Here is a 14,266-nt window from a genome sequence, read left to right as displayed (position 1 = left end):
TTAATGAAATAACCCAAAGAAGTAAACTCTCCAAAGGCTTCACCATCCATTTCAAACTACAGTGAACCATTAAAAACATACCTTATAAAACCTGTTGTTATTGCTTCAAATGACAAAACCTGGGAGAGCTTAGTTTAATTCTAAAACAGCTGATCTAAGGTGATCAAAGGTGATTTGCTTGTGCCAAATACATGTTTGTGATGAATCGTGGGGGTTTCTGGATTCAAATTTCCAATGGTTCATGTTCCTGACCAATTTTCCCCAGCATAACAATTTCTAACTAACTATCCATCTTGCAGAAGAACAGTTCCTGTTTACACCAATATGTGTACTCTTTAAGAAAAGTGCATTATTGTATCTTAGCTCAAAAAATATCACTGTTCTTGTAAATACAGCCTTAAACTTACCAATCTATCTTGCTGGAAGTGTTGTTCTGACTGGAACATCCCCAAATTAATTCCTTGCTACCAGGCATCCAAATATAAAATCCATTTTCGTTTAGATAACGGTGTAATTGCACAACAAAAATGGTATTAAGGGGGAGAGGGGGAGGGAGCGGGAGAGGAAAGGCAGACAAGATAATTAGCTAGCTGTAACAATACTTTTTAAAAAACGGTTGTGAAATAGCATGCAGGACAGATGCTATAATGTCTTGTCTGAGAAAGGAAAGAGGTTAAATATGAGAAGGGGTGATACTAAGCATAAATACAGGAAAAGAACTGCAACTGAGGATGGGGAGCATTTATTGGTAGAAGAAACAAGGCATCAGAAAAAAGAATAAGGCATTAGAAAGTTAAACTTGTGATATTTAATACATATAGTCAAGACAACAGTCAGGTTTAGACAACATGCGAAACCATAGTTTAGTGTGATGAGAATTAGCTATACCAAGATTTGGGCTTGCATGCTCTCCCCCTCTCCCAACTCTAAAGTGCTCATGAGGAGATCAAAAGGTTTCGCTTCCAATTCCTAATAGCATGTTGGCTGAACCCTAAACAAAGGTTAATTCTAACCATGTTTTCGAAACAAGGCACCCTTGTAACCCCATGGTTTGGTGTTTGCTTACTCCAAACAACACACAGCTAAGATGAACTAGCTTTTTGGTTAGGACCACACAACAAGCTGACATTAATCTAAACTAGGAGCAAAAATTTCCAAATTCAGAGGAAGGACCCTTGCAAGCCCAAAACTCTGTGCATCATGTTCCCAGCACATAACACCCAAAGTGTGCCGTTATTGTGTACGCTATGATTCCACAGAAAAGCAAAATATGGCATTGGCCACCAAAAATAATCAACTTCCTGAGACTCTCAGCAGTCCTTCTTGAAGTTCAGCTAGTTTCTATCTTCACATTTGTGAAGATGAACATGCATGGCCAACACCTGCTGAAATATTATAACTCAAAGGGGTAACTAAATAAGATTCCCAGTGACTGCAAATGTTTAGCACTGTTATACAGCATTTTGCATCTCCCCACAGTTAGTGATGCTATTAAAAGTAAGGAATGTTCCAGAACATATATCAAAGATAAAATTATGGGTTGGATTCAAATGTGCCTCTCTCCCAGAAGAAAACCTCTTCCCCCAATATAAGAGCTTTTTTCCAATGGGGCAGAAGAATTCTGAATGAGAAAAGCCCCTCCAAATTCAGAGGACTTCCTCTGTTTGGGCAAACAATTGTGTAAGACTTAACACAACATGTAACAATACAGTGGTACCTTGGTTTGCATACATCTTGGTTTGCATATGTTTTGGATTACAAACACGCCAAACCCAGAAGTGCGTGTCCCGGTTTGCAACCTTTTTTTTGGATGACAACACATTTTTATGGGATTATGAACAAATTTTTTTAGGAGGCCCCATTGGTGAAAGTGCACCTTGGGTTACAACCTGTTTTGGTTTGCAAACGGACCTCCGGAACAGAAGAAGAAGAAGAAGAGTTTGGATTTGATATCCCGCCTTTCACTCCCCTTCAGGAGTCTCAAAGCGGCTAACATTCTCCTTTCCCTTCCTCCCCCACAACAAACACTCTGTGAGGTGAGTGAGGCTGAGAGACTTCACAGAAGTGTGACTGGCCCAAGGTCACAGATTATGGTTGTAAACCAAGGTACCACTGTAACGAGCAACATTTATAATATGGGCCTCATTTAAGCCAGCGGCTGATTTTACTGTAATTACATCTTGCATGAGCATTTACTTCATGTAGCAAAGCCAGGTAAAAAACGTATCTCTTCTCTCATACATTTGACAGATTGTGATAAACGTTCTTGCTACTTATTGAGGAAACGTTTTCTGCGGATGATGTTTTTGCTGTTTATCGCTCATTATAATGGTTTTATTGCATTTTTTTATTACTCTGTCTTTTGACTCTTAAGTCAGGGTGCTTCTGTAGTGAACAACTAATAAAGATAAGTATAATAAATATTGCACTTAGAAAAATATGTGTATTTTTATGCTATTAATAATATGATACAGTGGTACCTCAGGTTAAGTACTTAATTCGTTCCAGAGATCCGTACTTAACCTGAAACTGTTCTTAACCTGAAGCACCACTTTAGCTAACGGGGCCTCCTGCTGCCACCACACCTCTGGAGCACAATTTCTGTTCTCATCCTGAAGCAAAGTTCTTAACCTGAAGCACTATTTCTGGGTTAGCGGAGTCTGTAACCTGAAGCGTATGTAACCTGAGGTACCACTGTAATATATATACTTAATGCTGTAATAATAATACAGGGTGGTATTCAACCAAGTTTTATTTAGAGTAGACCCCATTGATATTAAGGAACATGACAGAGTTGGGTTCATTTACAGTGGTGCCTCGCAAGACGAAAAGAATTCGTTCCGCGAGTCTTTTCATCTTGCGATGTTTTTCGTCTTGCGAAGCACAGTCCGTCGCAACTGCGCCTCTTCAAGCGGCTTTTTTAAGAAAGCGCAAGACGTTTTCGTCTTGCGACGCAAGCCCATAGGGAAATTCGTCTAGCGAAGCAACGCAAAACCGAAAAACCCTTTCATCTAGCGAGTTTTTCGTCTTGCGAGGCATTCGTCTTGCGGGGCACCACTGTATTTCAATCAGTCTGAATAAGCTTTAGCTGAATACCACCCAAAAGCAATTATATTTTATGTCCTGAGATGTCCTGGGAATTAAGCTGCAAAGGAACCACCTTCATCTATGGACTGACTCACTGATGCCTTCTCACTGAATCCTGCTTCCTTCAACTGAATTAACTGTATGAAACAATCATTTTCTTATTTCCCCTTCTGAAATAAACCTGCCTCCCACGCCGGGTGTTCTTATGTATGTATCCATCATTTTCATGTCTGCTTCATAAACCTGATGAAAGAACTTATTGCTCATGAACACTCACCCGAAAGAAATGAACTGCTGCCCTTTTAGATTAACACAGGACACTTTCATCAATTTTCATCACTAAAAGAGGATTTGCAGACCCTGATCCACAATGTAGGATGCAGTTAAGATGCTGCAGAAAGTGTGGTGGTCCGCATGCAAAAGCCAGTGGTGCTTGCCACCATAAGGTCTCAAAACTGGGTTGCTATACAGGCAAGGCAGAGATCCAGCATCCAAAGCCATTTCCCTCAATATACAGTGGTACCTCGGGTTAAGTACTTAATTCGTTTCAGAGGTCCGTACTTAACCTGAAACTGTTCTTAACCTGAAGCACCACTTTAGCTAATGGGGCCTCCTGCTGCTGCCGCATCACCAGAGCACAATTTCTGTTCTCATCCTGAAGCAAAGTTCTTAACCTGAGGTACTATTTCTGGGTTAGCGGAGTCTGTAACCTGAAGCGTATGTAACCTGAAACGTATGTAAACCGAGGTACCACTGTAGTCCTGATATGACTGGGAGATGGTGCAACTAAAAACCAAAATCCCTGCCTGCCCCTCTTCTATCCTGGCTTGCTAGACAACCCATTCCATGTTTAGGATTGCTTGGGAACATAGGCAGCTATTCAAGAATTTAGCCCTCTAATTTAAAGGCTACCCTGTTGGCGTTGGATAACAAATGCATAGAAAGGGACACTCAACAGAAAATGGAAGTAACCAACCCAAAAATGTAATGGCCACCTGAATTTTCAGAAGTCTATTCTTATTTTTCTCAGCCTCAGTATATTTATCTCTCTTATATTGGTATCAATATCTGTTCGGATGGTATTGTTGCAAAAACAACACCCCAAACCCTCTGCCTTGTATTTTCTGTCCACTACTTAGAGTTAAAGGGCACCTTTAAAAACCAACACCTTTTTTCTGAGATCTAATTTGTAATTTTTCTGGGATTTTTATTCCTCTGAATTTCTCTCCAGAATGTGGAGGGCTAAATTGCTTGATCTTGGCTGTGGAGCAGCATGGATCAGTTATCAAACTGCTATCCAAATAAATAAACAAAATCTATAACTTTTGCCATTTCAGACCACTGAACTTTACTGCTGTTTGCCAGATTTTCCTTTCCCCCTCTGAGACTGCCATTGCACACAAACACAGACATGAAAACCCCACACAAATAGAAATATTCATGTGGTCAGCGTCGTTTTGCTTCTGTGATTTGAGCACTAACCCTGATATGTGCTTGTGCATATCAGTAGCTGTAAGAAGGAGGGTGGGGAGAGAGGACATGAACTGAAAACTGCGGCAAACTGCACATGGGCTGGTTCTGAAATTAATATGATAAATTCTCCAAGTTGAGCTGGAAGATGAGGCACAATCAGTCCATGGGAACAATAACAGAAACAGAACGGGGACACCCACGCGTACCTAGTAATTTGCAGGAATCTCCATTCCTCCTGCCAACATGTCTAAATTTTTGCTATTCCTAACAAAAAAAAAAAAAAAGGGATTTAATATGAAACTAAGTGTCAGTTTTTGAACAATTTTTGTGTGTGGCTATAATTAGATTATACAGTGCTCAGTTTATATGCCAGCTATTTAAAATGAACAGCACTAACAGCCTCTGTAGACACGTTCCTCATAATCCAACCATTTGGGGGAACTTATGCAAGGAATCATTTGTTTAAATTGCCTACTCCATTAAAATAATTGCATGTATTTTGAAACAACTTATATCGGAATATATCAAACTGGTCTCTATATTACCCCAAATGGGTAATAGAGAGGAAAGGAGAGGAAAGTACCATTAGATGCTGCTGAAAATAACAATCCCAAGAAAATTCAGGGCTCCTATGAAAAAAAAAATATTATCTCAAAATTCTTTTGAAGTATCACCCTAGCCAGACTGATGGTGAGTAAGCCTATCCAAAAATATCATGCCATGCTATTTTAAAAGCCACTGTGACATGACATACAGAAAGCCAGTACTTTGACAAACTTCAAGTAACACGAACATAGGAAGATGCCCTATACCAAGTAAGAACATTGGGTCCATCTAATTTTGCACTGACTACACAGACTACAGTGGTTTTCCAGGACAGAAAGTCTCTTCCAGTCCTATTGGAAGATGCCAAAAATTAAACTTGGGGTTTTCTGTGTCCAAATAGATGCTCAACTGCTGAGCTACAGTCTTTCTGTTGATATATGCTTGTATAATAATTGAATAATGTATTATTCAGCATGTCTTTCATAAAAGCTGTTAAAAAAATATTTTTGTTGTCATTAAAAACAAAATTTGCTGAATATACTAGCACTTACATTGTGGTGAGGGGAACATCCCAGAAAAAAGGGACTCATTTTTCCCACATCTTAAGTACCATACCTGTTCAAAATAATTAAAGTTTTCCACCTTTGTTTTGTATTATAAGTCATACATTAAAACTCTCTGTTTTTAGAAATGGCCCTTTGAGGCTGTAGCTACTAACCAAACCACTCTCAGGTTGTGTGGACAGCTCAATGAAAACCATGATTTAAGAAGTACCGTTCACTCCCAACTTGTCCCACTTTCAGAAATAAATAGAATAGGTACTCCCTCACACAGTATTGCCATTTATATTTCCCCTTTCATGGGGGGGGGGGCACAGCTCCACTGAAGCCTCAATAATTGTTGCGTTCTTTCTAATTTCAACGTGCAAATACTACTTTCTTATCTCTTGGACAACTCCTCCAGAAAAATCTGCAAGGGGAGAAATTCTGAGACACGCTGAATGCATTGGAGCAACTGGCTAGAAAAAGACATTGGAATAATAAAATGACAATAATCTAAAATGGCACATGATTAAAAGGAAGACCGCATGTTTGAAAGCTCTTAAGAAGGCAAGACACAAGGAAAATGGTTAGGGAAAGCCAAAGAGGAAACAAGAATATGAGAGGCAATCAATGAGATGTAATGATCTCTGACAATTTTTGTAGACAAGGTCTTCCCCTTCTATGAAGCAGCACATTGAGACAGAAGAAGTTGTATGTGAACTCAGAGGAACAGAATAATAAAAAGACAGCATTCGGACAGTTCAATTTCTTCACAGTTACACATGTTAAAGTCATATCAAAATAGCCTACTGAGCTTTGGCAAGTCCAGTCTTATTAATGCCAAGCTTGGAATTACTAAATGGCTTGTGCCTGCGCCATTTCTATTCTGCCACGGGAAGTAAACTAGTTCAGACATAATGCTCAAAAAAAGTTTGGCAATATATGAGCTATCATCATACCCTGTGCTGCCATCCTTCCCTTGCGTGCTCACACCATAATTTTATCTGAACTGGGCAGAATATGGTTTGTTCAAACCACACAGTTGAAATTCTTCAGGAACACTCACCTATCTAAAACAACGTGCTAGTAAAAATTAATAAGGGCCAATAATAGTGACCTAAATACAATGCACACATTCCAGATGTGAAAACCCCTTCCGTTAAAAGGTTTTGCTGAGAATGCTGCAAGTGTTCTTGTGAGACATACGACAGGCAATGCAATAAATGGTCTTAAAAAATGCTGTCCCTCTGCAATTTACCCACACCACACCATGTTGGTGATTATTTTTTTTCTAAGATTCTTGTACTTTCTGCTCCCCCACCCACATACAGTAAATTCTATGCCTATAGCTAATACAGTTTAGCCTATAGCTAAACTATGCCTATGGCTGCTACAGATGCACAATTAAAGCTCAGCGATGAGTGAAACCATTTATGAAGCATAAACTGTTGAGTGAAACAGCTTATGAAGCATTTTGAAAGGCAAATAAAAGAAGAAAACATTACCATCCATGTTGTTGAGATGGATCATCCAGGAGCACTCGTACTATGTACAACAAACAGCTAAGCAGCTTGAGTGAAAAATTGAACAAGCGTATCCGGAGGCCTATTATAAGAAAGACAATGAAACAAAGAGAAGTTTTGTGGAATTTATAAGTCCATACTCGCTGTAAAGTGTGTGGGGAGGAAGGCCTAAGCAGGGGTGGGATGAGAACGCTCAATTATTGTGAAACATGGACCACTTATAAACGCCATCTCTAACTCCTCGGAAGATTCCATCAACAGTGTCTCTGAAAAATTTTACACATCACTTGGGAAGACAGGTGAACTAATGCCAGTGTACTGGAAGAAGCAAAGATCACCAGTGTTGAAGCCATGATTCTTCAACATCGATTTCATTGGACTGGTCATGTTGTGTGGATGCCTGATTATTGTCTTCCAAAGCAACTACTCTATTCCAAACTCAAAAATGGTAAGCGTAATGCCAGTGGACAACAAAAGAGGTTTAAAGACTCTCTCACGGCACATCTTTAAAAAGTGTAGTATAAACACCAACAACTAGGAAACACTGGCCTGTGAGCGCTCCAATTGGAGAACACAGCCTTTACCGAAGGTGTCATGGGCTTTTAAGACACTCGAACTCAGGGTGAAAGGGAGAAACATGCTAAGAGGAAGGCTCGCTTGGCAAACCCTCACAATGATCAACTCCCGCCTGGAAACCTGTGTCCCCACTGTGGAACAATGTGTCGATCCAGAATTGGCCTCCACAGTCACTTATGGATCCACTGTTAAAACCGTGTTTATGGAACACAATCTTACTCAGCTTCGAGTAATCACCAAAGAAAAAGAAGATTACTCACTATCTTGGTTACAGTTTTGGTAGACAGTCTCCTCCCTCAACTCACAGCTAAAGTAAAGGTAAAGGGACCTCTGACCATTAGGTCCAGTCATGGCCGACTCTGGGGTTGCGGCGCTCATCTCGCTTTATTGGCCGAGGGAGCCAGCGTACAGCTTCCGGGTCATGTGGCCAGCATGACTAAGCCGCTTCTGGTGAACCAGAGTAGCGCACGGAAACACCGTTTACCTTCCTGCCGGAAGGGTACCTATTTATCTACTTGTACTTTTGATGTGCTTTCAAACTGCTAGGTTGGCAGGAGCAGGGGCCGAGCAACGGGAGCTCACCCCGTCGCAGGGATTTGAACCGCTGACCTTCTGATTGGCAAGTCCTAGGCTCTATGGTTTAACCCACAGCACCACCTGCGTCCCTCAACTCACAGCTATTTAACACTAATAGAGGAAGAATTGAACACTGGGACGGGGCAGCTGAAGATACCAGAGCAGACATTTGCTCCAAATCAGATGGCTTCTTTCCTCACTCCACATTGCCATGTATAACCAACTGCCCTGTGTTAGGGAATGAGGAGAAGGTGGCAGGCAGAGTCATCTCCACATGCCTGCTCCTTTTTCATTTGGACTATCCATTCCCACAATAGGACCATCTGACCCCAACTGCCCCAGGAGGGAGGTCGCTGGAGAGAAACTGGAGTGAGAAAAGATACTAGCAGATGGCAGCCAACTGTTTTGTTTCTTGAGTGTAGGGTCATTAATTCTTCTGAGACATTTGTGTTGGGAACCACATCAGGGATTCTGGTCAAAAGTACAACCAAATAAATAAATAAATAAATAAATAATATGTTTGGATCCTACACAAACACCCTCCCAGTATTACTTTTGTGCAGAAAACGCATATGGAAGCCCATAAAATATTGAACAACATTTGTTCAGAATTGTAGCTGCTCACAGACCACTTAAAAATCAGATAATTGAAAGCTGGTGCTGAATGTACAATTTCATATCTTCAAAGCTTTGTTTATTTAAGACAAAACACCCTTGGCCAGAAAACAGTGCTTCCTTCCTATCTGTGAAACAACACCAGGGCATGGGGCGTGGCGAGTTTGCAAGAGCAGATTTGCTCATCTGTTCTCGATGAAAGTTAGTTTTCTTTTGCTCAGGACAAAGATAGCTGTCGGTCACTGAATCATGCACAAATTATATTATAGGGTGCATCTGAAGCAAAGAAAGCATTTTGTATTTTTTCAAGTTAGAGAGAGGAAGAGCACCCAATGTATATACAAGTTATATACACAGAACATCCAATTTAAACCATGCCGACTATAAACAGATATGGAGTTGTACAAACCAAAACAATAACCCTGAAACCCTCTGAAACAATGTTTGCCATGAAAATGAACAGATGGCCCTGGTGCAATTACCGTCTTTCAGCTTAATAATTAGCCATCAGGCTAAATCAAGGTGCTGGTTTTGCTGTACAAAGCCCTATGCAGCTTGAGACCAGGATACCTACAAGAGAGTCTCATCCCCTATGCACCCAACCACTTACTACAGGGCATCCTGCAGATACCTGTCATGGGCCAGGAGTAAGCTGCGCTTGCCAAACAGCAGCCTGAAGGAGGAGAAGACAGAGTGATTCCACCCATCACCCTTCAAGAACTCAGAGGAGAAGGCACTGGTGAGAACCACCTGGCTTCAGCCCTCTTAAGCAGAACTTCCAGCCGCAGTCAGATGCTGGTAACAACACTTGCAATTCATGGCTCTACGTTGCTGCTTCTTGCTCATCTGGACCCTTGACCCCATGAACATTGAATTCTCTGACCCCTGGATCATCTGACCACATGGAATTGCTGTTTGCCTGATGCTAGGCCTGGACCTGACTTTGGACGCTGGCTCTGCTTCCAGGCAAGTACACCTCAGAGACTCTTCTGGTTGGCTGGTCTCCCACTCCACTGAGCTCTGCATGTTGACGCTCAGCAATGAGACTACGACAGTACAGTGGTACCTTGGTTGTCAAACTTAATCCATTCTGGGAGTCTGTTCAACTCCTGGAACCGTTCAAAGACCAAGGTGCGGCTTCCAATTGGCTGCAGGAGCTTCCCGCACTCAATCGGAAGCTGCGGAAGCCATGTCGGAAGTCCAGCTTCCAAAAAATGTTTGCAAACCGGAACACTTACTTCCAGGTTCTCGGCATTTGGGAACCAAGCTGTTTGACAACCAAGGTACCACTGTACCACCCTTAGGAAGAGGTCAGTTCCCCGCAATGACAGGAGTTGGGTCTTTAGTGCGGCCTTTGGCATTCTAATGTCTTTTTGGCGTCCGTTGAAGGCTTGAAGAATGAAGAGGCCTTTGGAATTGGTGCCCATTGGAACAACTCCTGGGAATGGGTGACTAGCTGCTTCTGTTCTTAAAGGTTAGAGATTTGAAAGGGACCACAGTAAGACAGAGCAAAGAAACCAGTGTTTGTGGTGGTGAGTAAGAAGTGCACAGAAAGGGAAGGAAGCGCCTGCTGAGATATATCAAATCCTGTCTCTGACAGGCAGGCCAGTGCCTCTAACAATTTCTTCTGCCTATTATCCTCCCAATTCATCTCCCCCTTGACATTCTTCAACAAATGCTTCCTACTCTGTTAATATTGCCATCTGCTGAAGACAGCTGATGAATTCTAATGACACTGTGAATTTTTAGTAATCTGTGCAGTTGACACCTTTCTGTGGTGTTTTTAAAATGTTTCAGAATAAACATTTAAGGTCCCCAATACTATCCATTTTCTCCCTATGAGGCTGCATCAGTCGCAACCATAAATTCCCATTAATGGGGTGAAGTGGCCATGTGGAGAAAACAACAGCAATACTCTTAATAATAATAATAATAATAATAATAATAATAATAATAATAATAATACATTTTATTTATATCCCGCCCTCCCCAGCTGAAGCCGGGCTCAGGGCGGCTAACAACAATCTAATAATCCAACATTCTAAAAACATTTCATTATAAAAATTAATTAAAATCAAATTAATGGCAACCATTAAGCAAAATTCTGTGCAGATTGCCAGAGGAGGGAGTCAGGCTGCGCCCTGACCAAAGGCCTGGTGGAACAGCTCTGTCTTGCAGGCCCTGCGGAAAGATGTCAAGTCCTGCAGGGCCCTAGTCTCTTGTGACAGCGGGTTCCACCAGATTGGAGCTGCAGCCGAGAAAACCCTGGCTCTAGTTGAGGCCAGCCTAACCTCTCTGTGGCCTGGGATCAACATAGACTAGGTAATGCATGTATGTTAAGGCTGAGGGCTACTCAGTCCTTTTCTTCTAGGAGAAGGGTGTCTGTACTCACCATTAAGTTGTTAGAGTAAGTGACACACCTTTAACCAGTGCTTTTCTTCTAGGGAAAAAAGGTGCCAATACCACGTACTCTTGAGTACCCCCCGGGGGGGAAAGGACTGAGGATACTCATGAGGATTCTGACTCTAGCTATCAATACAGAAAATGGAAGCAGAGCATTTTTTCAAAAGAGCTGCAGGCTCCTTTCTAAGGCCACCTCAAATTTTCACTGCCGTGCCCCAGCACCTTTTCATTTCTGCTCAGACTGATTCTATACTGTTTATATTCTGCCTTTCCTCTAATACGTTCATGGTGGCTTACACTGAGGAGAGACTGGGAAGAGGAAGAACAAACAATTCTGTGAAGTAGGTTAGGCTGAGAAAGAACAATCTTCCCAAGGTCTCCTGGTGAGATTTGTGGTTGCATGGGAAACTCAACCTAGGTTTTTGCCAAGCTTAGTCTAACTCTTTAAGGAATGCCTCCCTATCAGTACAATTTCCTGCCTGTCTCTTGCAGCTAGAACATACCTGGATCTGGCCAATGCTAGTAGAGAAGCAGAAGGGGACAGCAGAAGAGGAAGAAGAAAAAGAAGAAGAAGAAGAAGAAAACAAAGAAGAAGAAGAAGAAGAAGAAGAAGAAGAAGAAGAAGAAGAAGAATAGTAGTAGTAGTAGTAGTAGTAGTAGTAGTAGTAGTAGTAGTAGTAGTTTGGATTTGATATCCCGCTTTATCACTACCCGAAGGAGTCTCAAAGCAGCTAACATTCTCCTTCCCCTTCCTTTCCCACAACAAACATTCTGTGAGGTGAGTGAGGCTGAGAGACTTCAAAGAAGTGTGACTGGCCCAAGGTCACCCAGCAGCTGCATGTGGAGGAGCAGGGAAGCGAACCCGGTTCACCAGATTACGAGTCCACCGCTCTTAACCACTACACCACACTGGCTCTCACTGGAACCAAAGAGGTGGTAATTTGGGCAGGGATGGAGAAGCAGTGGCTCTCAAGGTCCTATCAGCCTTAGCCAACACTGGCCAATCACTATGGGAGTTGCAGTCCAACAACATATGGAAGGTCACTTGTTGCCATCCCTGACCTAGAGCATCATCTCAATATTCCAAGAGTCTTAAGCATCAAGCAGCCTGTGCCAGGGCAATGGGGGCACAGCTAGGGAATGGTCTGCTTGAGAGGTGAGCAGATTCCCTACCATTGAATGTTAACTGTAATTCAGTTTTTAAGGATCATGGGCTTTCCCCAGACCTTTTCATTATTCTCCTTCAATCCCAGTTCTGATGTTTACCAGAGCTGAACATCCTGCTCCCATGGTATAAAAGTGATCAGACCCATCCTGTCTATTTTGCTCGGAATGTAGAATATGTGGGGAGAGGACTCCATACCTGATGCCCATATGCGTGCAGAAATTACAATCACAAATCTCCCCACCTTAAAAAAATAAAAAAGGATGGATGGATGGATGGACACTTGATTCAGTCTTCTAGAAAATCATGTTAGTCTCCTGTATCACATTGATTCTGCCATCTATGACTCCCAAAAACATCTCAGCTGGATCTGTGAAATGGCCAGGGGTCCTGGACTTTTGCCTTCCATGGCAGGAAGGCAAATGGCAACCATGATGTGAGATTCAAGGTCTGTGCATCCCTCCTCCAGCAACTGGCACAGGAATTCTAATGGGAAAACAATCCTTTTTTCTCTTACTTTGGCTTCCAACTTTGCAGACTCACAAACCCACATAGTCCTGCTCCTTCATTTTCCTTGCGTCCATTTGTCCAAAGTCCCAGAAATACCTTGCTGCTGTTGGCCAAGGTTTGCCTCCATTTCTTGGAGAAGACCAAGAAATATTGTAGCTCAATTCAAGATTGCAAAGTGGTAGATCTGACTGAGTTCAATGAGTCTTTCTCCCTAGGAAGAACTGCGGCCTTAAAAAAAAATAAAAACATTGGACGACTCAAATAAAAAGATTGCAGATCTTTTACTATTCTGGATTACTAACAAACATAATTAAGAGAAGCTTTCTATTTCCTCTGGGAGACAGGGAGCTGAAGACTCAGAGAGCCTGATGGTTTTAATGGTAATTGAATTGAATTTTACAGGTGGTGTGAAATTTCATTTAATGCACAGACACAAAGATGCACACCTGCACCTCTTGCTGGGGGTGGGGGGAAAAGACACCCAACAGGGTGGGGAGGAGACAAGCAACCTTTGCTGAAAACGAACCCTGGTTTTCTAACTACGTATTGCTCGTAATAAGATACACTGGCAGTCAAGCAGAAAATTCGAATCAAGGATAAAAAAAATAACTTTCATTCAGCTCCGAGGCATAGCAAGTTTAATTACAATGTCTAGGATCGATTTTGTCAGAGGATTCTATGCGAGCCTTTGAATTTTACAGGATTACCTGTCTAATGAAACAATTGATGTTACAGCACAATTATCACTTGGCTCAATATCTTTCTTACTTGCTTTTGGCCCAGGCACACAATTCACCCACCATGGGAAGGTCACTTTAAGTGGCCATTTGTGACGTTTGTACACATTTGTTCAGTGTTTAGGTTGAATGACTTTTTCCAAAAATCACAGGATGTCCAAGTTCTATAGTGGTGTGGATAATGTTCCCTGTTCAGCACAGCAAACGGATACATCCCTGTTGGATGAAAGTCATGAATGATTTGCAGTGGCCTCCATGCTGTGTCCATATCTTACAAAATCCCCTTTAGCCCCTCTGTACAGAGGAGTGAGGAACCTTTTCCAGCTAGCAGGCTGGATCCTGACCTCCCGCAACCCCGCAGGCCATTTTGACTACTGATGCCATTACGATGTCAGGTGACAGCTTCAAAGGAACTGGCTGTCAGTGCCAATCGCCTTGTCGGCACTGACAGCAAACGCTAGTGATGGATTCAAACAGCACTTGCAAATGGAAATTTTCCTTCTGCAAACTGGC

General features: G+C 42.0%; 1 protein-coding gene across 8 annotated transcripts in view; it reads right to left on the bottom strand.

Annotated features, from left to right (window-relative positions):
• KCNT2 (potassium sodium-activated channel subfamily T member 2) overlaps window positions 1-14,266 on the bottom strand; it is a 233,659-nt gene that overhangs the window by 130,375 nt on the left and 89,018 nt on the right. For 4 of the 8 annotated variants that reach the window (XM_081194323.1, XM_081194322.1, XM_081194325.1 and 1 more), the window contains exons 3-4: window positions 7,154-7,253; window positions 408-464 (exon numbers count right to left, since the gene is read on the bottom strand). In XM_081194323.1, the coding sequence (XP_081050449.1) occupies window positions 408-464; window positions 7,154-7,253 (157 nt within the window). The remainder of the gene's footprint in view (window positions 1-407; window positions 465-7,153; window positions 7,254-14,266) is intronic. The other 4 variants (XM_081194326.1, XM_081194328.1, XM_081194324.1 and 1 more) reach the window with 1 other exon arrangement.

Source organism: Podarcis bocagei (assembly GCF_964188305.1).
Source record: "Podarcis bocagei genome assembly, chromosome: 5".
Lineage (NCBI taxonomy): Eukaryota > Metazoa > Chordata > Lepidosauria > Squamata > Lacertidae > Podarcis > Podarcis bocagei.
This window is presented reverse-complemented; position numbering and strand designations above follow the sequence as displayed.